We start from the raw sequence: 25769 nt of genomic DNA, 5'->3' as shown, positions 1-25769 counted from the left end.
CATAACTTTGAATTGGCCAACACACCAATAAAAATAAGTCTTTCCTAACAAATTAAATTAAATAAATTCTAAATTATGACAGGTGTTTGGCAGTAATGAAATTAAGATAAAGGCTCTGTGAGATTTGTTTTGCCACTTCTCTTTACAATCTGGCTTTAAGGCAACGGTGAAGCTTTAAAAACCCTTTACTCACCAAGATTAGGCTACATGTTTTTGTGGAGGAACATGAATGCACTGTAAATGGCTTTATTGCAGTCCTGCGCTCAGGATGGTGAGTCCAACAGCACTGAACACTCTTTCACTGCTGCTGCAAGCCAAGATGCATAGTTCTGATTTAGCTAATTGTACAACTTTTGAGTAGGATTGTTTGTTCATCTTCCACCAAGAACATCCATTTAATTTTCCATGACAGCGGTTTCAATGTAGCGATTGGCCCCGGCCTGACCCGACCCCCTTCTAAAATGATAGAAATTAAACCCGAACCCGACAAAGATCTTCAGCTCCACTCCGGTCCCCTCTTACAGACATTTTACTTACTATAAGAGACTGTATTTGTTAGCTTAGTTTTTGCATACTAATACATACAGTTGTACATAAAATGGGATTTGAGCTTTGTCTAAATCACAAGTATAGTCCAACATAAAGTCATTAAGACATATTTGACAGATTTGTATTAAAGATATCAAGTAAATGCTCACTGTGCAAAAGTAAGTGAACCTCTGAGTTTCTTCACCAAAGGGTGGTTGGAATCAGGTGGTCTAGAAATAACTGTGATAAATGATGTATTTTATTTTCATTTAATTTATTTAAATTCTACAAACAAATAATAACAATAGTATTTTTATTATGGCCTCTTTATTAGGTTCACCTTACTAGTACCGGGCCGAACCCCCTTTTGCCTTCAAAACTGGCTTAATCCTTCATAGCATAGATATTTCTCAGAGATTTTGGTCCATATTGACATAAAATCATACAGTTGCTGAAGATTTCTTGGCTGCACATCCGTCATGCAAATCTCCCGTTCCACCACATCCCAAAGGCGCTCTATTGGATTGAGGTCAGATGACTGTGGAGGCCATTTGAGTACAGTGAACTTATTGTCATGTTCAAGAACTCTCTTGCATTAACAAGGCATTTGTCTTTTTCAAACCACTCTCTGTAAATCCAAGAGATGGTTGTGCAAGAAAATCCCAGTAGATCAGCAGTTTCGAAATACTCAGACCAGCCCGCCTGGCACCAACAACCACATCTTGTTCAAAGTCAATTAAGTCACCTTTCTTCCCCATTCTGATTCTCAGTTTGTACTGCAGCAGATTGCATAGACCATGTCTACATGCCTAAATGCATTGAGTTACATGGCAGCAAATTTGTGTTAACGAGCAGTTGAACGTGTACCTAATAAAGTGGCCGGTTTAAAAGTATCTATGATTAGCAAAAATGTATAGAAATAAAATTTCGCCAAGAAAATGTCAGTAACATTTTACAGTTTATTTCAAAGAAACAGCAAATAACAAAGTTTTTTAAAACAAAGTAGATGGCGTACTTGCATTTATAATCCCTTCTAAAATAATTCCTTTGATTTGGACACCAAAAATAAAAAAATAATAAAAATAATTTCTCCCCAGTGTAATGTAAGAATTAATCATTTAATTTAATATAGCAGTGTGTGCCTTAACTTGACTGACTTGTGACAGACCCATATACAGACCATTGTCCCTTTTACAACTTGTTTACTCTTCACTAATGAAAAATGCTTTGTGAACTGTAATGCATAATACAATATAACATGAAGCCATGAATGAACTTTGTTTTGACAGGTTTATACTTGCACACTCACAAACATGTCTTTACTGATTTCAGCAGTGGTGAATTCAGCAGTGGCTGTTTGATGGGTTAAAGTGTTTGCAGGCTGGATGAGCTGATGATGATGGCGTGAGAGGGCACATCTGTTCCTCACAGTGACTCACATGTGAATCCTGCCCCACACCATTTCCAAATTCATGAGCACAATTCACATCAGATTCTGTCTAATCCATTCCTGTATGTCGATTGTGTGCTTACAGCCATGGTTAAAATTACTGGCATCTTTATGAGCAAAGAAGGCTGCAGAAATAAATTTGTCTTGTTTCTATTTTATATGGTTTGTTAAAACAAATTCACAAGATTTTACCTGAATAAACTAAATAACCTGTAGAATTTACAGTAACTTACTATAAATTGATTACAGCAAAAATATTGTATTTACATTTACAGCACCATTTATCTTACTGTCTATGTATTTACAGTATTTTATATCTTTACTGTAAAATATACAGTAACTTTCACAATTCAACTTTAAAATACAGTAACATACTACATAACTGCCCTACAGTAAACTTCACATTCACTGTATAATTTGTGAAAAATCACTAACAATGCGTCATTTAAAATAAAGGGAATAAAAATACTCCAAAACACAGTGGTTAAAAGGATTGGCATCCTTTTATTGAGTACTTTTTTGTGACCTCCGTTTGCCAAGATAACAGCTCTAAATCTTCTCTTTTAACATCGGATGAGGTTGGAGGAAACCTGGAAAGAGATTAGAGAGCATTTTTTCCATACATAATCTCTCCAGATGCTTCAGGTCCTCTGGTCTATATTGCTGCTCTTTCCTGTTCAGTTCAGCCATTCGCTTTTTAAAGGATTCAGTTTAGGGCACTGCAAGGAAGGCTCTGGTAAAACCATAATTTTTGCAAAAATTTCTTGATTTATTGTCATTATGGAAGATCTGTACTGTAGCCAATTATTATGTGCTGTTAACGGTAGTGTGTTTTGTCTTAAAACTGTGTTGTCCTTGTTGAGATTTATCAGACCTTGTTCAGAACTTGGATTTTACAGCTGATGGCATCCATTTTGTTTCATTACTGCCCCTCCTGGATTGTCTTTACACTACATTACCTTTTTCAGTCTGTTTTCTTGTAAAAGCATTTCCTGCCATTTTGTTTTTCTGCACATACTACTATAGTTTTGACTTCTTTCTGTGCTTCCTAAACTCAGTCCGTCCACACTACACAGCCTAAAAGTCATGATACATGCCCACTCTCGCTATAGCTGGCAACCATACTTGCTGTCTGGCTGTAGATGGCCACACTTAGGGCCTACTCACACTATGCTATCGGAACCGTGCCCAGACCAGTTTCCCTGATCGTTTGAGAAGTGTGAGTGCTCCGAATCGGGCTCAGGCATAGTTCACTTGGCCGGCCCTGGCCGGTTGGAAGAGGTGTGCCAGAGCGCAGTTCACTTGGGCTTTGATGTGGTACGTTTGTGTGTGTGCAAAACGAGCCTGAGCCCGAAAGTGAAAGTGAGACGTGACTTTTAAGGGACTGTTTCATTTGTGTTTATTAATCATTCTTACTGTTCAATGAACACAAATTGCCGTAGTTTATTAAAGACGCAAACTCCTCACTGCACGACAGCTGCACCTTCAGCAAACCTCCTAATTTCTGCAGCACGAGGAGTTTATGATTTTTTATGAGCGTCAAAAGTGGCTGATCTGTTTGGCAAAACATTTGACTGTGTGACACTCCATATCAAACGACTTAAACAATAAAACTAAAGAAATATCCACTGTGCTGAGCGACAGCGCTTACTAATCAGCAAATCATCAATGACATAAGCGTGCCCATGCCCGAATGTAATTGCGGGACGTTAGAGGAGACGGGAGGGGGGACTAGCATGCTTTGGCCCAGTTCAAGTCAACTGTACATAGTGTGAGTACGCCCTCATATTTTCAAAGCTTTGCGTTTCAGTCCATTTATAATAAAACAGTACACCAGTGCCTCCAAACTAAAAGTAGGTCTTGGGCATTTTCAAAACAATACAGATACACTTCCTCTTTTAGATAGACAGATTCATTACATCTTTTTTGATTAGAGCTTCTAAATTATCTTCATAATGGTAAAAAGTAAGTAAAAAAAAATAACAACAGTTTTTATGGCATATATTTTTTTGCTGCATATCAGACAACCCAGGTTCATTATTGATACGCACCCCATATACATTTCTGGAGATCAGGAAATATGTCCCAGGAGATATTTTTTATTTTTGTCAGTTTTTGTTTTTGTGAATCCACCAGAGGCCGCTGTGTACACTTTACCAGATCTCAAATTTTACTTACGAGTGTCATTCGCACCTGCTGTTCTTGTGTAAATCCACCAGAGGCTGCTTTCAACTGACTGACTGACCGACTGACCAATCCCCCCACCCACTCCTTTCCCTAAACCCAACCAACAATGTTTTCAAAAGCAATGCAGAAAAAGAAAAGTCCCCTGATTTTTTTTTACCTTGCTTTCAGATCTTACCACATTCTCACCCTGTTGTTTACTTGTTTATTTTATTTTTTGTTTTTTATGCTTTACCTGCTCTCTGGAACCGTTCTTCGCCAGACTTGAACCTTATCCTCGCAGTCAACTCCTCTCTGCATCAAGTCCGCCGACGTACTTGGGAAGCCACTGGACGAACTGGTCACCATGGAAAAGCCATCCACATGGAGGTAAGCTGTCTGCTGGTAACACGAAAAGAAACAGTAGCCATTGGCGGAATCATACCACCCTGTATCGTTCGTTTTAAAGATGAAATGCAGCCATACATACCTCTAGCTACATAATTTGCGCTCTCCAAATATATCCCAGCGAAATATATGCTGGGATACGTATTCACAATGAGTCTATTTCTAGCAGAACAAGACTGTTTTTATTAGTTTTGAGGGGGGAAAATTATAGCCTGACTAAAATTTGAATATAGTCACAGGGAAATTTGACTATATTATGAATTGATAGAAAAGTGGCTCATTTATAACAATTGATAAGACTTCAATAGTATAAAAACATACAATTTTTTTAAGGAGGCGTGCGTCTAATAATCAATAGTGTAAGGATCACCAGCGATTGAGCGGCTGCAGATCGATGATAAACGCACAGATCGCATAGAACTACAAATCCGCCATTATATGGACTACAAGATCAAGTCATGCACTACACACACACACACACACACACACACACACACCGGTTTCTAATCCTTTCTGATTGCAAACACTCACAGCTGAAGCTGCTCATGGACTGATTAAGGACTATAAAGAAAGCATGCAGACACTTTGTTGCTGAGTCTTGTTCATCTGTCAAGTTAACTTTACAACATGGATTCCTTGCCTTGTTTTGCTGTGTTAGACCCTTGCCTTGTTGGTTTGTTTGTTTGTTTCATTATGTTGTCTGCTGCCTGCCTGTACTGACCATTTGCCTGTTATTTGACCATGACTCTGGATTCCCTGTATACATCAGTTTGCTCCTGATTGTGATCATTGCCTGCCTGACCATTCTCTTTATAATACATCCTGCATTTGGATCCGCACTCTATTGTTTCCCTTGTGACAGATACAGTAGCTGCAGCCCTACTTCAAAGATTTTTCACTCATAGGATTTTTTGGGGCACCAATAATTTTGCCCACTGTGTATTGGAGATTATTTAATTAGATTTATTATCAATTCAAACTTCAAATCATTTCATAGCGTTTTTTCTCATGTTTACTGGGAGAAATTGGAAATCTTTAAAGATTTTTTTCATTCATACAAATTGTTAGGGGTGCCAATAAATTTGCCCACATTTATTTTATAACTAGAATTTCCCTTATGTTCACTTGTTTTATTTGCAAAACATCAGCTGCAAATTTTGAAATATTTTGGATAAAGAAGATTTATTTTACCAATGGCGCCATTCATTTTGACCATCACCTCCGTGTGTGTGCGCGTGTGTGCGCTTTCTACTTACTGTAACCCTCCTGCCATCAAAGGTTTATCATTGATTCTATGTGTCTCACTGGGTGGTCTGCTGAAATCTCCCACATTTACAGTAAGTGTCTTAGGTTTCTCTCTTTCTGGTGGTTTAGATATGATCTCTACAAAGCAGTGTCTTTTAGTGAAATGCAGTCCAGTGCAGTTCAGAGCGTAGTGTGGGGCTACTGGAGCACGTGTGTGTGTGTGTGTGTGTGTGTGTGTGTGTGTGTGTGTGTGTGTGTGTGTGCGTGCGCGTGTGTGTGTGTGTGTGTGTGTGTGTGTGTGTGTGTGTGTGTGTGTGTGTGTGTGTGTGTGTGTGTGTGTGTGTGTCTTTTCCTATGGTTGTTGTTGAGTCCTCATCTGGCCTCTGTACAGTGTCAAAGAAGAGCTCTCAGTGGTGATGTATTCTCCTGATTTAATACTGATGGTTTTAAAAAAGCTATAGAGGACAGAAACGATGGTTTATACATTGAGAAGAGGTCAGTTTGTGCTTTCATTTGTGACATGAATATTTATGGATTAACAACTTAATGTTAGACATATAAACTATAAAAATTCAGTAGCCATTTTGTGTTATATATTGTACAGTACAATGTGTCCTATTTAATGTGACAATTGTACATTTTGTACTATGATTTCCAGACGACACCTAGTAAAATCTCATTCAGAATAATATGAGAAACATGACAATAATGTTTCTTATACATGCGCATATATATATATATATATATATATATATATATATATATATATATATATATATATATATATATATATATATATATATTGTAGCGAGTCGGCTAATACCACGCCAATCCACACCAGCTGGAACACTCATCAACACCGGATCACTCACAGCTGGACCTCATCAGCCAGGGAGAGATATAAGCCAGCCCCACACAGGAGGAAACTGAGCTTCATTTGCACATGACTCCCTGCGCTAACGCTTGTCTCTCTCTGTCTCTCCCACAGCCGAATCCAGCTCGTGACCGATCCAACACCATACCTCTCACCAGTCTTCACCATCTCCCCGGAGCACTTGAGCACGCACCCTTAAGAAGAGCACTCATTCACCCCTTATATAGTTGTAAATAAAGCACCCTCCGGGGCATTGTTTGTAACATCATCTAACTGTGGTTGTGTTTTCCCTCTGCCTCGCTACAACTGGTGGAGAATGCGGGCATTGCAGAGGGAAAAATTCAGAAGAAACACTTACCAATAAGAAGAAATAACCGCTGAATTTTTCTTTGTGTTTGTTACAGACAGGCATCCGCTCTCTCTCTCTCCCACGCTTCCTCTTACTTGGCTGTCAACATCCCGTCGCCATGTCTCTGGAAGAGGTACTGCTCCACCTAGCGGAGATCTCCAGTAAGCAGAATTCCATCTCTGAGCAACTTACAGCCAGACAGGATCGACTGGAACAACAGCTCCGCCAGGCGGCCAGATACCATCCGACTCCCGAAGTGAGTGCGCATCATCATCTCACTAAACTCAGCGACCTGGATAATATTGACCAAAGGAAAACTGGGCGAGATTGTTGGCTCCGTTTCTCACAGGAGAAGCACAACGAGCATATTTTTCACTAGAGACACCTAAAAATGAAGACTACAAAGCGTTAAAAAAGGAGATATTAGCCAGAATGGGGCTATCCACAATCAGCGCAGCACAACAGTTTTCCCAGTGGGCTTATGACGAGAAACAGCCAGTGCGGACTCAAGCAGCTCAACTTTCTCGTCTAGGAAGGCTATGGTTATTAGGAGGAGATCCCTCGGCAGTCCAGGTCGCTGAGAAGGTGATTATAGAGAAGATGATGCGAGCGTTACCCCGACGTTTGCGAACACTCACCAGCATGCGAAATCCTGAGTCACTGGCCACCCAGGTGGAGGCGATCGAGCTGGCTGAAGCTCACATCGCCAGAGACAATGGGGAGAGAGCGGCTCTGCCACCCCGGAGGGTAAGTGCACCTTGGCGACCGGTGGAGGGCACAGCGCGACCAGGCGGCAGACCAGCGGTCCCCAGCCCGATGGACGAGCCGATGCCCACCGAGCCGACGACGCACTCGACCCCGGCCTGGACAGCAGGGTGCGCGGTACACCGCAACATCCCTCCCGAAGCTCCCACCCATAAAGTCCAGCTAGAGGGAAAAACACAAACAGCCACCTTAGACACAGGAAGCGCCATCACTCTGGTTCACCCGAAGACTTTGAAATACCACCATGAAAGCAAAGGGCGAATTCCGATCACGTGTGTGCACGGTGATACCCGCCACGTACCCGCCCGAAGAGTGACCATCGCGGCGAAACCAGGCAGCTGGCACATCGAAGTCGGGGTTGTTCCGGATCTTCCTGTGCCCCTCATACTGGGCAGAGACTGGCCGGGGTTCGACGAACTCCTAACTCACCACCACGCTCCATCGGCTCGTTCAAAGAAGAAGAACAAGCCACGGGCTCATCGGGACCGCAAACCAGCGCTGATGACCACCGAGAGCGACAGAGGGGGTGAGTCATCCATATCCGCTAACTTGTACTTTGATCTGTTTCAACAGATAACCGCAGGAGGCGATTTTGGCAGAGCACAAAGGGAAGATGAGACGCTCAAACACTGCTGGCCGCAAGTAAGGATCATTGATGGTAATGAGCGACTTCCCAGCCCTCACCCCCTCCCACATTTTATTGTGGAAAATGGTCTGCTGTACTGTGTCGCAGAGAGGCGGGGGGAAAAGAAGACACTACTGGTCGTTCCGAGGACCAAGAGGGAGACGGTCTTAGAATTGGCACACACCCACCCGATGGCTGGACATCTGGGAGCGGCCAACACGGTGAAAAGGATCCGCGATCGTTTCCATTGGCCGGGGCTAGACGGGGAAGTGAAGAGGTATTGCCAGGCATGTGACATCTGCCAGAGAACGTCTCCCCAACGACCACCCCCCCAGCCCTCTAATACCACTACCCATCATTGATGTGCCCTTCACCCGAATTGGTATGGACTTGGTAGGGCCTTTGCCGAAGTCGGCCCGGGGACATGAACACATCCTTGTGATCCTCGATTATGCCACCAGATACCCTGAAGTTATTCCCCTGAGGAAAGCCACGTCATCGGCCATCGCGAAGGAGCTGTTTCTTCTATGCAGTCGAGTGGGAATTCCAGCAGAGATACTGACCGACCAGGGCACCCCCTTCATGTCCCGGTTGATGGCAGACCTCTGTCACCTCCTCAAGGTAAAACGTATAAAAACCTCAGTATACCATCCACAGACTGACGGCCTTGTCGAGAGATTGAACAAGACTCTGAAACAGGACGGGCGCGACTGGGACCTCATGATCCCGTACGTGTTGTTTGGTATCAGGGAAGTCCCCCAGGCCTCCACAGGCTTTACCCCCTTCGAACTGCTGTTTGGCCGCCAACCCCGAGGGCTATTGGATGTGGCTCGTCAAGCCAGGGAACAGGAGCCAGCCCCCCAGCGGTCGGTGATTGAACAAGTACGGGACATGAGAGAACGCATCGAGAAAGTCATGCCCATCGTCAAACAACACCTGACCGAAGCCCAGCGCGCCCAGCAGAGATTGTATAACCGGCCCGCCCAACCCAGAGAGTTCCACCCAGGGGACAAGGTGATGATACTCCTACCTACCACAACCTCGAAGTTCCTCGCATCCTGGAAAGGACCATACACGGTGGTAGAAAGGGTAGGGCCGGTAAATTATCGAGTCCGTCAGCCGGGATGAAGACGGGAAGAACAGCTATACCACATCAATCTTATGAAGAAGTGGGTTGCAGCTCCAGGTCATCTCGTTGCCTTCACTGAAGAAACTCTTCCCGTTGTCCACATAGGTGAGCAACTCTCACCAAACCAGAAGGCGGAGCTGCAAGCCTTGGTTGGTCAGTTCAAGGATGTGTTCTCGGAGAAACCGGGCCGAACCACCATCATCCAGCACAACATTATCACTCCACCTGGCACCATCGTCCGGCAAAGGCCTTATCGAGTTCCAGAGGCTCGCAGGCTGGCTATCGACGAGGAGATCCAGAAGATGAGAAGGTTGGGCGTCATCGAACCATCCCGTAGCCCGTGGTCCAGCCCAATAGTGATGGTCCCCAAACCCGATGGCACCCTCCGTTTCTGCAACGACTTCAGGAAACTCAACGAGATCTCCAAGTTCGACGGGTACCCCATGCCTCGGGTGGACGAGCTGCTGGATAGGCTGGGTGGAGCCCGATTTATCTCCACTATCGACCTCACCAAAGGCTACTGGCAACTTCCACTAAGTGATGACGCCAAGGAGAAAACCGCCTTCTCCACACCCGGTGGGCACTGGCAATACCGGGTTCTTCCCTTCGAGCTCCACGGGGCCCCAGCCACATTCCAGAGAATGATGGACATCCTGCTGAGGCCCCACCAGCCATATGCAGCAGCATACCTGGACGACCTCATCGTCCATTCCGAGTCATGGGAGGAACATCTATCCCGGTTACAGAGATATTCGACGGGCTGGGCTCACAGCTAATCCCAAGAAATGCCACCTGGGTCTAGCCGAAGCCAGATACCTCGGATTCCACATCGGAAGAGGTCTCATACAGCCACAACAGAACAAGGTCAAAGCACTACAAGAAACTCCACAACCCACCACAAAGACCCAGGTACGTGCATTTCTGGGGTTAGCGGGCTACTATAAATGTTTCATACCTAACTTCTCATCCATAGCCAGCCCTCTGACAGACCTGACCAGAAACAGGGCAGCCGCAGAGGATAAGATGGACCAAGGAAGCCGACGACGCGTTCCGAGCCCTAAAGACGGCCCTCACATCCTCACCGGTACTACACGCTCCTGACTTCGGCTGCCCCTTCATTCTTCAGTCGGATGCTTCCGACTCGGGCCTGGGCGCGGTCCTCTCCCAGGTCCACGGCGATGAAGAACATCCCATCATGTACGTGAGTCGGAAGCTTACCCCCGCAGAGACCCGCTACGCAACGGTGGAGAAGGAGGCCCTGGCGATCAAGTGGGCAATCCTGGAGCTAAGGTACTATCTCCTTGGCAGGAAATTCACTCTGGTGACCGACCACGCCCTACTACAATGGATGGCTACAGCGAAGAACAACAACGCTCGGGTCACCAGATGGTTCCTGTCGCTCCAGGATTTCAACTTTGACGTCCAACATCGAGCCGGGGCCTCCCACGGAAACGCAGACGGACTCTCACGGCTCTGGTCAGGATGGGCAGGTCTGTCAAAACATTCTACCCCCCCTCTCAACACACTGCTTTTTCTTTGCAGAATACCCAGGACCAGGACGACGCTAAGGGGGGGGGAATGTAGCGAGTCGGCTAATACCACGTCGCCCTGGGCACAAATCCACACCAGCTGGAACACTCATCAACACCGGATCGCTCACAGCTGGACCTCATCAGCCAGGGAGAGATATAAGCCAGCCCCACACAGGAGGAAACTGAGCTTCATTTGCACATGACTCCCTGCGCTAACGCTTGTCTCTCTCTGTCTCTCCCACAGCCGAATCCAGCTCGTGACCGATCCAACACCATACCTCTCACCAGTCTTCACCATCTCCCCGGAGCACTTGAGCACGCACCCTTAAGAAGAGCACTCATTCACCCCTTATACACTTGTAAATAAAGCACCCTCCGGGGCATTGTTTGTAACATCATCTAACTGTGGTTGTGTTTTCCCTCTGCCTCGCTACTATATATATATATATATATATATATATATATATATATATATATATATATATATATATATATATATATAGCAGTTTTAATTGTTTTAATTAAGCATTTATTTTCACTGAAACATCATAATATAACTCAAAGAAAATATGAACTTGATTGCAAGTGCAACATTGACCCCATTGTCTTATTTGTCCAGATTTTACAACTTATAACCCTTTAATAGAACTTGAAGGGCACCTATTTTACCCATTTTTCAAGATTTAAGATATATCTTTTGTGTCTACAGAATGGGTCTGTAAAGTTTCAGCTCAGAACACCCATCAGAGTATTTCTTATAGCTTTTAAAAGTTTGTAATTTTCTGCTCTGAACACAATGTAGCTGTTTTTGTGGCCTGTGCCTTTAATGCTAGTCCCCCCCCCATCACCTTTTCCGTGTGCTTGTCAGAGCGTACCTCAATCTGCAGCTGCGTCGGATAAACAGCAAAGTGACACATTAAGGAAGCAGATCTCACTTAACGTTTGTGAGAAATACTACAGTTAGAACTTTCCCAATGATTATTTGATGTATTTGTTGTGGAGTTAATGAATCAATGAAAACGATGAGTCACACACAATGTCGTTACAAAGTTCACGCACACACAGACACGCACACAGTTTTTGCACAGCAAATGTGCCAGGATACAAGTTAATATGCACTGCTGTATGGATATCCATTATGTTAATGTACAAAATAAACCTGATTTAACATCCACAAACCGGGATTGAACCGTCTTTTATAATTGTACTGACATGCGGATGTGGTGATTAAAGACTGTATAATCACTGTAATTCATTACAAACATGCACTGTTTTAAACTCGTAAAACTGATTCTTGATCACATTTGAGCCTGATTAATGATCACAGCGAGATGAACAGATCTTTTAATCCCAGTTGCTTTGCACACGTCCTGTCTTGTTGCTATGATTATATGTGTTACTACGGAGACATGTTAATATGTGTCTGTCAATCATTTTGGTGGGCAAGGAAAACCACACTTCCACATCATGTTGCTATGGGTCTCAAAATGGGAGGGATTTGGATCCTATTTAATGTCAGGAAATTTTAAAAAGAGGCTTATTGTCTTTATATCACCCATTATGACTGTGGACACACTATACCTATCTACACACAATTCTGTCCAAACAGCTTTAAAAATATGATTTTCATCATAATTGCCCTTTAGCTGAAATTATCATATTTGTGTTGTATAGGATGAACATTTAAATAAGTGAAGTTTATTCATAAACTAATTTCGAGAGGATCACGTGCTTATGATTTATCACGTCCAGTCTCGCATTTGCTAATCACTAATCTTCCAATCATATGAGCCCTAAGGCACCATAAATAGTCTAAGTTTTCAATTCACTTTATCTTCGTTTGGAAGAAAACCCCCCTCCTCCCCTATTCTCCTCCTTTACCTGCAATTGGGCGGCACGGCGGTCCAGTGGTTAGCACTGTGAACCACACAGCAAGAATACTGCCGGTCCTAGTTCGATAGGACCGGTAAGTGTTTCTGTGGGGAGTTTGTATGTCCTTCCCGTGTCCGCGTGGGTTTTCCCCGGGCTCTCCGGTTTCCTCCCACCATCCAAAGACATTCAACATACTTAACAATCAAGCTTGTCTAATTCCTTACGTTCCCTTAGCTACAGCGGCAGGGGAGTTCTGAGATCCACCGAGCTCAGGCTCCCTTCTTGCTCTGCCAACGGGAGGAAGCCCCGGGCTCGAGGAGCCCTTGAGCTCGGGGCTCTCTCCCGGGACAGCATGCCAAATAAGCTTTGTAAATCATCAGCTAAGTGTGAACTCTTGAAATAAATAAAATTAAGAAAACGCTCACGCCTCAAAATATTTCTAGAATTTTAACAAACTTTTTATTGAACCAAATGAACTCAGCTTTATGTTTACACATTCGCATTTATTTAGCAACAGTAAGTAAAAGTGAATTTTTACTGTACTGAGCAAGTTTTTATTTTGCAAAATGTTCTTCAATAATGGTTTTAAAAGAAATTTCAAGAGTTTACACTTAGATATTGCTTGAACATACTAGCAGGTTTGGCAGGGGAGAGAACCCAGAGCTTGGAGATAATTGAGCTCTCTCCTGGTTGATAGTCATGTAAGGGGGTATGAGATCAGGTAGTTCTTGAGAGTTCCCCTGGTAAAGGAGAAAAGGGGGAGATGGGGTGGATGGGGGATTCTTCAAACATAAAGATAAGGGAGTAATTCTTGACGGGCTAATTATGGTAAGTTAGGATCAATCCGATTAGCTTACTAATGATTACAGATGAAAGATCAGCTGCGATCAATCATATCACGTGCTCCTCTCGAAATTAGTTTGTGAAACTTCACTTAAAAGTGTATTTAATGCATTAGATCATAAGGTGATGTTTTTTTCTGAGATTATTTTACGGCATTGTCTCTAATTCTAACATAAAAAGAAATTTGAAGTTTTGGTTAAAAAAAAAAATCACATACAATCTGCTCAGAGCCTATAAATGTTGCAACATACATCCCGACATGCTGCAACGCAGTAATTTTCCAGCAACTCATTTTTCTGGGAAAAAAAAAAGTTGTGCCATGTGTGCTTTTGAAAGAAAAAGTTAAGTAAACAAAGTGATGTGCGTGCTCATTTTTTACCGTGTGTGAAGAAATCTCAGCCTACATGAACTCTAGCTCATTTGTCCCGATTAGCCCTGCCCAGACGTTGCCATAGAAACAGTTGTGTTGTTTTGGAGCGTTTGCATGTGTTTCTGGATAAATGGACTCAGTGCTGTAAGATCAGTGTTTTCAGAAGAATGAAGCAGCTGTTATTGGCCTCGCCGTAACGTCAGAGAAACTGCAGCTCTCAGACCTGCTGGCCTGCTGTACAGTCATGTGGAATTTGCCCTGTTTGAATGCTTAGGCTACATTTACACAAGTGCTTTTTTGCCTTATAAGCATTTTGAATTGAAACAACTAGTAATAAATAGTGTTGGGAAAAATGTTGGCAGCAACAGGGATAGTCATTTGTTGTCATTTATTCATCATCCATTTGTTTGAAACCGGTTTGAGTTTCTTTCTTCTGTTGAACGCAAAGGATGTAGTACATTTGTTCCTACTCTTGATGTTAATGTCTGTCTTTCTTCAAAAAATATTCTTTTGTGTTCAACAAACGGACGAAATTCATAAAAGTTTAGGACTATTGATGTTGGTGTGGTAATACATAAAATACTGATATAATATAAGTAACATAACAGTTTAAAATTGTACATAGACTAAATAGATATACAAAGATTATTTGTGTATTTACTATTAAAAAAAACAGTATTAAGAGATTTTTAAAAAAGTTATTCATTCATTCATTCATTCATTTTCCTACAGCTTAGTACCCTATTTAAGAGAGGTTACCACAGCGAAATCGCCAACTATTCCGACATAACTAGCCTATTTTATTTGGCTAATTAAGTCGAGTTCAGTCGTACGAAAATGTATGATTTAAAAAAGAAGTCGTGGCACCAAATCCCAGTTCTAAACCCAACTATATTTAGTGGCAAGCCTGGATTGGCTAATTGGGAGGACCGAGAGAATTCCCAGTGGGCCAGTTCGTTTTTTGGCCGTGAGGGCCGATGTCCCTAGCTGCTTGGACTCTCAGCAGGCGCACTTTTTTCCATTTATTTATTTACTTATTTGACCGCAGCCTCACTTTTTTATTCATTGTTCATTTTATTCAAACAGCGGCACCTTGAATAATTAATAATAATGAATATTACACCTGCTCAATGAAAATCCGATGATTCCCTAAATTATTAAATCTGAAATAACCTGATCAGAAATCTAAAAAGGGGAGAAAAAGATCAAGCCATCAAAAGAAAGAAATACTGTGGTTAAAAGAGTCTCGCAGAAAACAGTGCAATACTTATTTTTTATTCCAAATGGAAATCTAAAAATAATTTTGCACAAAATATCTATTCAGATATTGCAGGAAAGGACATTGTGATGTTTCAAAGAATAGCGTTGGAAATTTAGCTTCCCTTTAATGTTCTTATATTTATGAAAAATATTTGAAGTTCTAAAGCAGCTGTGTCCTTGGAAAAGATGTAATAGTGTCAATAGAAAATGAATAGGAAATTACCTCATTTTAATATAGTCAGTCGTGAACTAAAGTGGGCCGGTCTAAGGCTTGAAACTCCAGGGCTGAAAAGGAGTGCCAGTCCGACCCTGTTTAGGGGATAAGCAAATCGTACTAAACGGTATGAATGAGATCTTATTACTTTATATGAATTAGCCACTAAATCGAAAAGCTACAAATTGCTGTTAGGTTGTGTTGGTATTACACAGCGGATGTTCTTCCAGCTGCAACTTAGTACTCAGGAACACCCATACACATACTCATTCACAAACACACACACTCATACACTATAGCCAATTTATTTAATCCAATTCACCTAAACAGCATGTCTTTGGAATGTGGGGGAAACTAGAGCACCCAAAGGAAATCTACCTAAACAAGGGAAGAACATGCAAACTCCACACAGAAATGCCAACTGGCACACCTGTGACTTAAATCAGCAGCCTTTTTGCTGTAAGGCAATAGTGCTAACCACTGAGCCACTGTGCAGCCTACAAAAAGTAGTCTAAGTTATCATGAAATCCTTTTATTTTTACTAGTATTCAGACGAACAAGATAAAAACCTGGAAATATGTATGTACAATTTGTAATTCAAATACAAATTATATTAGCCTTAGTTCTAACAACAGATCTAGTAGCTTAGCTGAACTTAAAGCTAAACAAACATTTCTCATTCAGAATGAAAACAATTCACAATTCACAATGGATATTTTATGAAAACAAGCCTTTGTGTTCCTGTATCCACATGAAACGCTCTGTCATTGTTGGTCGGATAACACTGAAATAACATTCAAAACTGTAATCTTTACTTTTATTTGTCTACGTTCACAACAAAGAAGAAACATTGTTGAGGTAAAACAAACAGGATGCACTTTCTGCCATCTCAGTTTCTTTAAACCTGAGCGCACATCTCAAAAATGAAACTAATCTCAGCATAAGGGTCATATCGTCAGGGCTCCACAAATCAGATGAGGATCCAGAAGAGCCAATCAGAGAGTGAATGTCTTTCAAAAGTCTGTCTGTATCTGAACTCGCCTCTGTACACCTAAATAGAGCACAATTTGAGGGAGCAGCCATTTCCAGTGATGTCCGAAACCATTTTGAAGTGCACTCTATCAATCAATCCCACAATGCATTGCAGTATTGAGTGCACAACTAATGTACACTCAACAGCTAGAGCAGGGGTGTCAAACTCATTTTTACTGAGGGCCACTTTAGCATTACGGTTGCCCTCAAAGGTGAAGATTATTACAAAGCAGCATGAAACAAACCAAATCACTGCATCACTCGCTACTTGCGTGAAGGATTTCATTTTGCACTAATTTTCTGCTTTAGCGTTTTAATTTGTCTTTGAGTTTTCCACTTGAACAGGCTCCTCGTTCTCAAGGCTCAAAAGTGCAGATTAGTGTGGGTAATTTTAAAACGATATAGCCTTAATTTATAGAGTTTAGTCTCTCTGAAGGAAAGTATGGAGACTGGTGGCTTTCTGTGACGGCGCAGAGATGTTTGACGTATAACGTCTCATTAAAGTAGTGTGATTGTGGTGCAATGATGGTGGCTATTTTTGACTAGTGCAGCTACACCCTTTACTAACAGGTGCAGAAATCAAGCTCCTTAGGCAAACATTTACAGTAGGATTGAGCTCTTTTCTGTTCAGCGTGACACCGTCAATGCACAAAGTCCATTCAAATGTTTTACTAAGTCTGCTGTGGAAGAACTGGACTGGCATACTTTGGAAAAACAAAAGCGTCGGCCCTTGTGTGGTCTTTCTCCGGTATATTTTTGGGAAATTTATACTCAAACTTCTAATAAAGATGTAGTAGTAGTAGTATTAGTTAAAATACTTTTATTACTAATGACTGATTTATAACAGTTTTAATGTAAAGATAATGTACAATATTAAAGTACAATTATTAAAGCAATTTAAATACATTTTGTTAAATATTATTACTATTATAAAAGTATTATTAAACAAAATGATAGCTGTTGTTATTTTAATTATTATAATTCTAATTCTAATTATAATAATAATTATTATTAATATTATTATTAATAATGCTGTTATTATTATTATAATTTTTATATGATTATTACTTTTAATATTATTATTATTAATATTAATATTATTATTATTATTATTGTTATTATATTATTAGTAATAATATTTTATTATTATTGTTGTTGTTATTGTTATTATTAATAATAATAATAATACTTCTAATAGTGCAATGAAATCTATTTATTACAAACCTATAATAATAACAAGAAAAATAAGTATTATTTTTACTAATGTCGTTGCTATTATTACTATTTTTTAAATAATAATAATAATATTAAATATCTGGATTGAATAAATACATTTGATTACAAAATAAAACTAAGTCATTTAAGCTAAATATATTAAAGGAAGTAAATTAATTGAAAAAAACATATTTGTAATAAATAAATGAAATTGTATTATTATTATTATTATTATTATTATTACTATTATTAGTATTATTATTAAACATAGTTGTAATAATAACAATAAAATTGTGCAATCAAATGTTTTGATTACAATTTTATAATAATAAATAAATAAATAAATAAATAAATACAAAGCAATACTAATAAGTATAAAGAAATTATATAAAAGAATATAGATAAATTTCAAATATAATATATTTATAAAAAATGTATAATACAATTATTATTATATTTATTATTATCAATAATAATAATAATAATAATAATAATAATAATAATAATAATAATAATAATAATAACAATAGCTGTCAATAATAATAATAGTACAATTAAATGTATTGATTACAATTTTATAATAATAAATAAATAATATTAATACTAATCCTTATAAGTATAAATGAATGATACAAAAGAATATAAATAAATGTCAAATATAATATAGTTATAATATATATGCTAATTGTGTTAATAATAATATTGATATTAATAATAATTATAACAACAACAACAACAACAAAACAACAACAATAATAAAAAACATTGTAATAGATGTTAATGACAACAACAACAACAATAATAATGATAATAATAAAACATTGTAATAGCTGTTAATAATAATAACAACAACAACCACAACAACAACAATAATAGTACAATCAAATGTATTTATTAAAATTTTATAATAAATAAATTTAAAAAATACAAAGCAATACTAATGAGTAAAAATTAATTATATAAGATAATATAAATAATGTGAAATATAATATAAATATGTGTAGTTGTATTAGTAGTAGTAGTAGTATCAGTAACATTAATACCACCACTACTACTACTACTACTACTACTATTAATAATAATAATAAGAAGAAGAAGAAGAAGAAAAAGAAGACGAAGACGAATAGTACAAATTAAATGTATTTATTACAATTTTATGATAAAAAATTTATTTACAAAGCAATACTAATAAGTATAAACAAATAATATAAAATAATATAAATAATGTGAAATATAACATATTTATAATAAATGTTTAATTGAAATAATAGTAATAACATAGCTGTTAATAATAGTAATTAATAATAATAATAATAACAGTACAATCAAATGTTTGATTACAATTTTAAAATAATAAATACATTTAGAAAATACAACGCAACACTAATAAGTATAAATAAATGATAGAAAATAATATAAATAAAATGTGAAATATAATATGTATCATATAATAAATATGTTTAATTGCATTATTATTAACAAACATAATAATAGTTGGTAATAATAATAATAATAATAATAATAATAATAGTACAATCAAATGTATTGATTACAATTGTATAATGATAAATTAATAAATTTACAAAGCAATACTAATAAGTATAAATAAATAATATAAAAGAATATAAATAAAATATCAAATATAATAAATATTTGTAATTGTATTATTATTATTATTATATTAATACTAATAATAATAACTTTAAAAGTGCAGTCTGAGCATCTATTGTCATTCAGAGGAGGAGAAGGAGTGTTAAAGTAAGAGTACCATGGGTCTCCCTGGGGCAGAGATTTCACCATATTTCTGGTAATTCAGACCAGTCAGATGTTTCTCATTGCCAACACACACACACTCACAAAAGCACACACACACACTCACTCTGCAGAATTTGTGGGATTCTGTTTGTCCTAACGTGACACATCACCATGAGGTTCACATAGTGCTTTCCATGCTTTGGAAAACTGGCTCCATTTACCAGAGCAAGTCATTGAGGATGAATTAAACCCCAGCTGATCTCATCCTGACCCCCTCCACCCCACAGAGAAAGATCAAAACCGGCCAAATCAGCTCCCAAACATCTGGGAATCGTACCAGATGTCGAATACCAGGTAAAGTTAGAGATCAGGGTTTCCAGGAACACATGGAGGCTTTTATTTTAGTCTTGTTTATTGTGAAATGTGAGGTTTAGAGTAAAGGAGGGAAGGATGTGAAGCAGAATAGAAATGGAGATGACAGCCAAGTGGGCAAGATGAGGATGATGGTAAACATTAAAAAAGAGAGAAATAATAATAATAATAATAATAATAATAATAATAATAATAATAATAATAATAGCTATTTTCCATTGTTTCTACACTACATGATTTGTGTATTTTTCTCAGAATAATGTATTGAAACTTTCAGAAAGCAGCATTTGCCTGACCAATGGCAGGAGATGGGACAGGGCTGTCTGTTTGACAGCATTTGTTGCATTTGCATAACCTCTACAACAGTTTTATTTTGGTTTTGTTCATTGTGAAATACGAGGCTAGAATAAAGGCGGGAAGGATGTGAAGCAGAATAGAGATTGAGATGATAGACGAGAATGATGGTAAACGATTTCAAAAGAGAGAAAATAATAGTCTTTTTCCATTGTTTGCAGACTGTTTTTCTTTGTATTATTGATTTATTGGAGCCCTCAGAAAGCAGCATTTTCTGGACCAATGGCAGGAGATAGTTGGGCGGGGCTCTCTGTTGGGCCGACCAATGGCTGAATGGGGAGAGTGTCTGAGAGTTTTTTGCAATTTTAGTCACAGATTCAACTAAATATTGTTTGGTTATTTAATAAAAAGAACATTTTGGTAGCCTAAAAACACAAATATTTAGAAAAATAATATTTATATACAATAGTATTTATAATACTGCTTTATTGTTATATTTAAAAAAATGCATACTTTTTTTTAAGAATTATTTTTAATCTCTTTCTTCCCTTCGGCTTATTTTCTGCTTTATCAGGGGTCGCCATAATAATATTTCGACATAATAATAATTCCTCACATTTATATTGCGCTTTTCTGGACACTTTTTTTTTTTTGGTCGGTGGGGGAGGGGGGGGTCTCCTCATTCACCACCAGTGTGCAGCATTCTCCTGGATGATGCAACAGCAGCCATATTGTGCTAGATCGCACACCACACACTGGCTGATGCGAGTAGAGTGATGAAACCAATTATGATATGGGGATGTTAGGAGGCCATAATGGACTGAGGCCATTAGGCAAATTTGGCAGAGATACCGGGGTTAAACCCCTACTCTTTTCCAAAGGACATCCTAGGAGAGTCACAGAGAATCAGGTCCTCGCTTTATCGTCTTATCGGAAGACGGGGCTCACTGAGCAGTATAGAATCCCCATCAATACAAGGGCAAAGAACTGGCATGGATCCACCAATTACTGAAATGTCCCTACCAACAATTGAATCGACTTCAAAATAAAATAATGCTCTGTCAACCCTTAGTAATCTACACACTAGGGATATGCGATTAATCAAAATCGAATCGCAACTTGAAATGTTGTGCTTAGCTAATCGCAAGAGGCTGCGATATGAAATATATATGAATTATTTAATTTCTCCCACCCAGTGCAAATGTGTGACAGCCGTCTGTGTGTGATAGTCTTACCAGCCAATTGAGTGAGGACACATTCCTTCTGCCCAATCAGAATTGCGCAACCAGACTAAGTGGAACACTCAAAATACCAAAACAAACTGGATAGTGCGGACGAGTGAGATAATGTCGTCTGCTGCTTCAGACTGTATGTGTGTGTATGTGTGTGTATATATATATATATATATATATATATATATATATATATATATATATATATATATATATATATATATATATATATATATATATATATTTATTAATCTTTTATGTGAATATTATTGTGAAAGTGGATTTAAACTGTCTTGGTGCTTTTAAAAAAATATTTGAGCCAGTTTTGTGACCCTTTTGAAAGAGCAATTGAACAGTACGAAAACAAAACATGGTTCAAATCTTGTTTAGATTTCCATTCAAATGAGCAAATTTAATGCATGTACAAAATTTGAATATAGCATATAACATTTGTGACATTTGCATAACGCATTAGGAGTTTTATTTTGGTCTTGTTTACTGTGAACTGTGAGGCTAGAATAAAGGAGGGAAGGATGTGAAGTATAATAGAGATTGAGATACACCTGAGAATGATGGTAATAATCATCAGTGTTTCTAATTGTTGTGCTCTGATTATTTTTCCAGAAACTGCAAATACCATTGTTTTGATGCACTTTGAAGATGTGCATGATTTGTTAGTACTTCCAGACAGCAACAATTGCACTGCCAGTGCAAAAAGATTTGGGCGGGGCCATCTGTTTGCTCAACCAATGGCAGACAGGGGAAGTGTCTCATAAATTTTTGCAATTTAAAGCGTCAGATCACTCTTAAATGAAAATATCCTCATCGTTTACTTTCAATATTTGAAGAATGCTTGTTGATGGCACTGCTACAATGAAAGTACTATAGTATACTAAATACAATGAAAGTCAATAGGCGCTATCACGCAACATTCTTTGTTCACAACCAGCACTGTTGTGTTCAACAGAAGATAGAGCCGCCAAAGTTTTGAACAAGTGAAGGATGAGTGAATGAATTTGAGTCATTTTTGGATGAACTGTCCCTTTAATACACTGTTCAAAATATTCAATACTTGTCCTTGTTACACGTGTTCCGGGTACATTGCTATAGAAATTATAAATAATTATCCATAATTACATAAAACTAAATCTGAACCTAACCACATTCTGGCCCTAACCACATTAGTGAATATGTAATTAATGACTATTATTAGGTAGTTAAATGAATAGTTACAATGTTTCAAGGACATCTTAAAATAAAGGTCGTTCAGAAGTTGTTTATGTATTTTGGTAATTCATTTACAAGTCAATAGCATTATTAAAGCAATTAGGCAGGCTTCTGAAAGCCAACATATTGAAATCCTATTTCAACTTATTATTATTCTTCTGAGACTAAAAATAGTTGACTGATCTGACTTTTGGTTTTCCAAATAAAGAAATTTTGGTTTTCCAACTGTCCCGATGTTCCGTCGATTTGTCCTACCTTGTCAGATTGTCCTACCTCCTATTCAAAAAGTAGGTAGCACATTTTGATGACACAATATTCTACCCGTGTAAATTTTAATGTGGAGTACTTTGATATACGGCTGTAATATTGCCCTAACCTACCTAACCCCAACCTCAGAACCATTCAAATACAGTGTTGGTAGCATATCTGATGGGTAGGATCAAATGTCAGGACACCGGGACTGTCGGAAAAATCTCATTTACTTAACGTTGGACCAAAATTGTGACCTCTATGTCAGACTGTCAATAACTGATGACTTTTTAACTTTCTAGCCACACCCTAGCAACTGTCCCATAGACTTCCATTGTAAAAGACAGTCATTGACTTTACATTGGATCAAACTTTGTGAGCTCATAACTCTGCATCAGACTGTCATATCTATCTATCTATCTATCTATCTATCTATCTATCTATCTATCCATCTATCCATCCATCCATCCATCCATCCTTTTTCAACCTGTTTTAAACTAAATAAACTATTGCCAACAGGCTTTCACAAGCCAGCCTCGAAGTTTGTCTTGACAAACTTTAATCATTTAGTTGTAATTATGTTATCTTCAGTTTTGAGTATATTTAGAAAGTTAAACAGTCTGAAACAAAGCCTCTAAATATCTAAATATTTATTATTTAATATTGATTATGTAAATATACTTAAACTTGTGTGCAAACTTGAAATATTGCATTATCAGTTGTAACACAGTGAGAGTTTAATTTTGTTCTTGTTCATTGTGAATATTTTGATGCTAGAATAAAGAAGGAATGTTTATATTGTTTAACCTGATGACATGTTTATTGATTAACTATTCTTCTTTGTTAATAAGTAATGTAATAAACAGGCCTGTCCTGCATACATCATCAGTGGTTATGTGTTTTGCAGAGGTGGAATTACTATGCAGAAATTCTTTCTCCGCCAGACAGACTGGGAATAAAAATTCCTTCTCTCTAAAGTTCTCAGACATTTGTTTCCTATGATATTTGCCTTTCTTGGTTCATGTTGGTGTGTTTTCCTTATCTCAGATTATATTTACAATAACAAGGTCTTGCAGGCTTTCTATTTCTGTGTCTTGGGAATACTGGAATATTTTGCAGGAAGGAAGATACAATGTATAATGGCTATTCCGTTTGCGTCAGTGTTGCAGACACTAGCAATCGCTTTTCCAGGGGCGGTGGGAGGACCAGAAATTGGGAAACTGCATAGAAGACACACACTTGGTCCATTTGCTGTATTTGTTTCCTAAAACGTTTCAACAGGAGTGGTTTCTCTTTATGTTTCATGACTGTATTTACAGTTCAGTGCATTTAAAAGAATCTGTCACACCCAGGTTAGTTTCTGGTAAGTAAACCATTCATGCTTGTGTGAAATAACATGCTAACATGGCCTATAATTAGACAGATGCATCAGAGGCATGCCTTGACTCCTCATTAATGCATTTCAGATGACTGCTAATGCATTTTTGAAAAGGTCAGAGTGTTAAAGTAGTTCATTGTTGCCAATTTTATGTTGCATGCAAAAGCACCACAACAGTTTCATCCTAGTTTTACTGTACATACATTAATGTGTTAAATTGTAAAACATCTCTCTACTATCTCAGAAAGCCAGAATTCTCCATATTATCTTCACAAATGTCTATAGACAAACCTTCAAGCCAATGTATAGATGAGTAAAAGAAAATCAAATAACTGGGACAATAAATACACAAATAAAGAAGCTACTAAACAAGAAACAGGTGAGCAAAGGCATTAGTAACCATAGAAATTAACAGGGAACAAACACAAGAATAGAAAATAGTTTAAATAGCAAACCAACAACAATAGAAAAGAAAGTAAAAACAACTAAACCACACTGGGTGTAAAAATACATCCAAAAACAAGGAACTCAAAACAAGAAGCAGATAAACAACATAATTAGGCATCATTAAACAACCTAATACAGGAAAACAACATTGACAAACCAGTATAACCATAGGCAAGAGTAGAATGACAACCAAAGATAAAAATAAACTAAACTAAACCAGAAACAAGTTAATTCATTTGAAAAAAAAAAAAAAAAACAGAGGTGGCATGGTGGCTCAGTGGTTAGTGCTGTTGCCTTACAGCAAGAAGGTCACTGGTTCAAATCCCAACTGGGCCAGTTGGCATTTCTGTGTGGAGTTTGCATGTTCTCCCCTTGTTGGTGTGGATTTCCTATGGGCGCTATAGGTGAATTGGATGAACTATATACATAGTGTACGAGTGTGTGTGTGAATGCAAGAGTGTATGAGTGTTTCCCAGCACTGGGTTGAGGCTGGAAGGGCATTCACTGTGTAAAATAGTTGGAATGCTGGAATAGTTGACAGTTCGTTGTGGTGACCTCTGATAAATCAGAGACTAAGCTAAAGGAAAATGAATGAATGAATGAATGAATGAATGAATGAATGAATGAAACAAACAGCACCTTAAAACAGGAAAGCAGATCTGTTTGACTAGCAGACCAACAAAGCGTAAAGAAAGTAAAAAGAACTAAACAATAAGAACTGGTATAAATGTATAGCAAGTAAGTAAACATGACACAGGTGAACAACATAATTAGTAACCATAGAACAGGGACCTAACGCAGGCTTAGCATATATCTTTAAACTAATTATTTTAATAGGAAGCTATACTATATTATATTTATGCATATACATTAGATTAGTCAGTAGTGAAGCCAAATCTGGAGCTTATCGAACAAAATAACTTAAGATAACGTTCTGAAAA

General features: G+C 38.4%; 1 protein-coding gene across 2 annotated transcripts; it reads left to right on the top strand.

The window, feature by feature from the left end:
* Positions 1 to 6722: 6722 nt before the first annotated feature.
* LOC141376844 (uncharacterized) lies at positions 6723 to 11466 on the top strand. Of its 2 annotated transcripts, XM_073918702.1 has the most exons (3): positions 6723 to 6897; positions 7073 to 8308; positions 11313 to 11466. In XM_073918702.1, exons 2-3 carry the CDS (start codon positions 7450 to 7452, stop codon positions 11327 to 11329), a joined length of 876 nt encoding a protein of 291 aa, XP_073774803.1. In that variant the 5' UTR covers positions 6723 to 6897; positions 7073 to 7449; the 3' UTR covers positions 11330 to 11466. The 2 variants fall into 2 exon arrangements, with proteins under 2 accessions (XP_073774803.1, XP_073774802.1); XM_073918701.1 differs by having other exon boundaries at positions 6723 to 8308; positions 11313 to 11465.
* Positions 11467 to 25769: the final 14303 nt, after the last annotated feature.

This window comes from Danio rerio, chromosome 12 (genome assembly GCF_049306965.1).
Source record: "Danio rerio strain Tuebingen ecotype United States chromosome 12, GRCz12tu, whole genome shotgun sequence".
NCBI classification, from domain to species: domain Eukaryota; kingdom Metazoa; phylum Chordata; class Actinopteri; order Cypriniformes; family Danionidae; genus Danio; species Danio rerio.
Note: the sequence above shows the minus strand (reverse complement) of the source record. Positions and strands in the feature narration are given on the sequence as shown.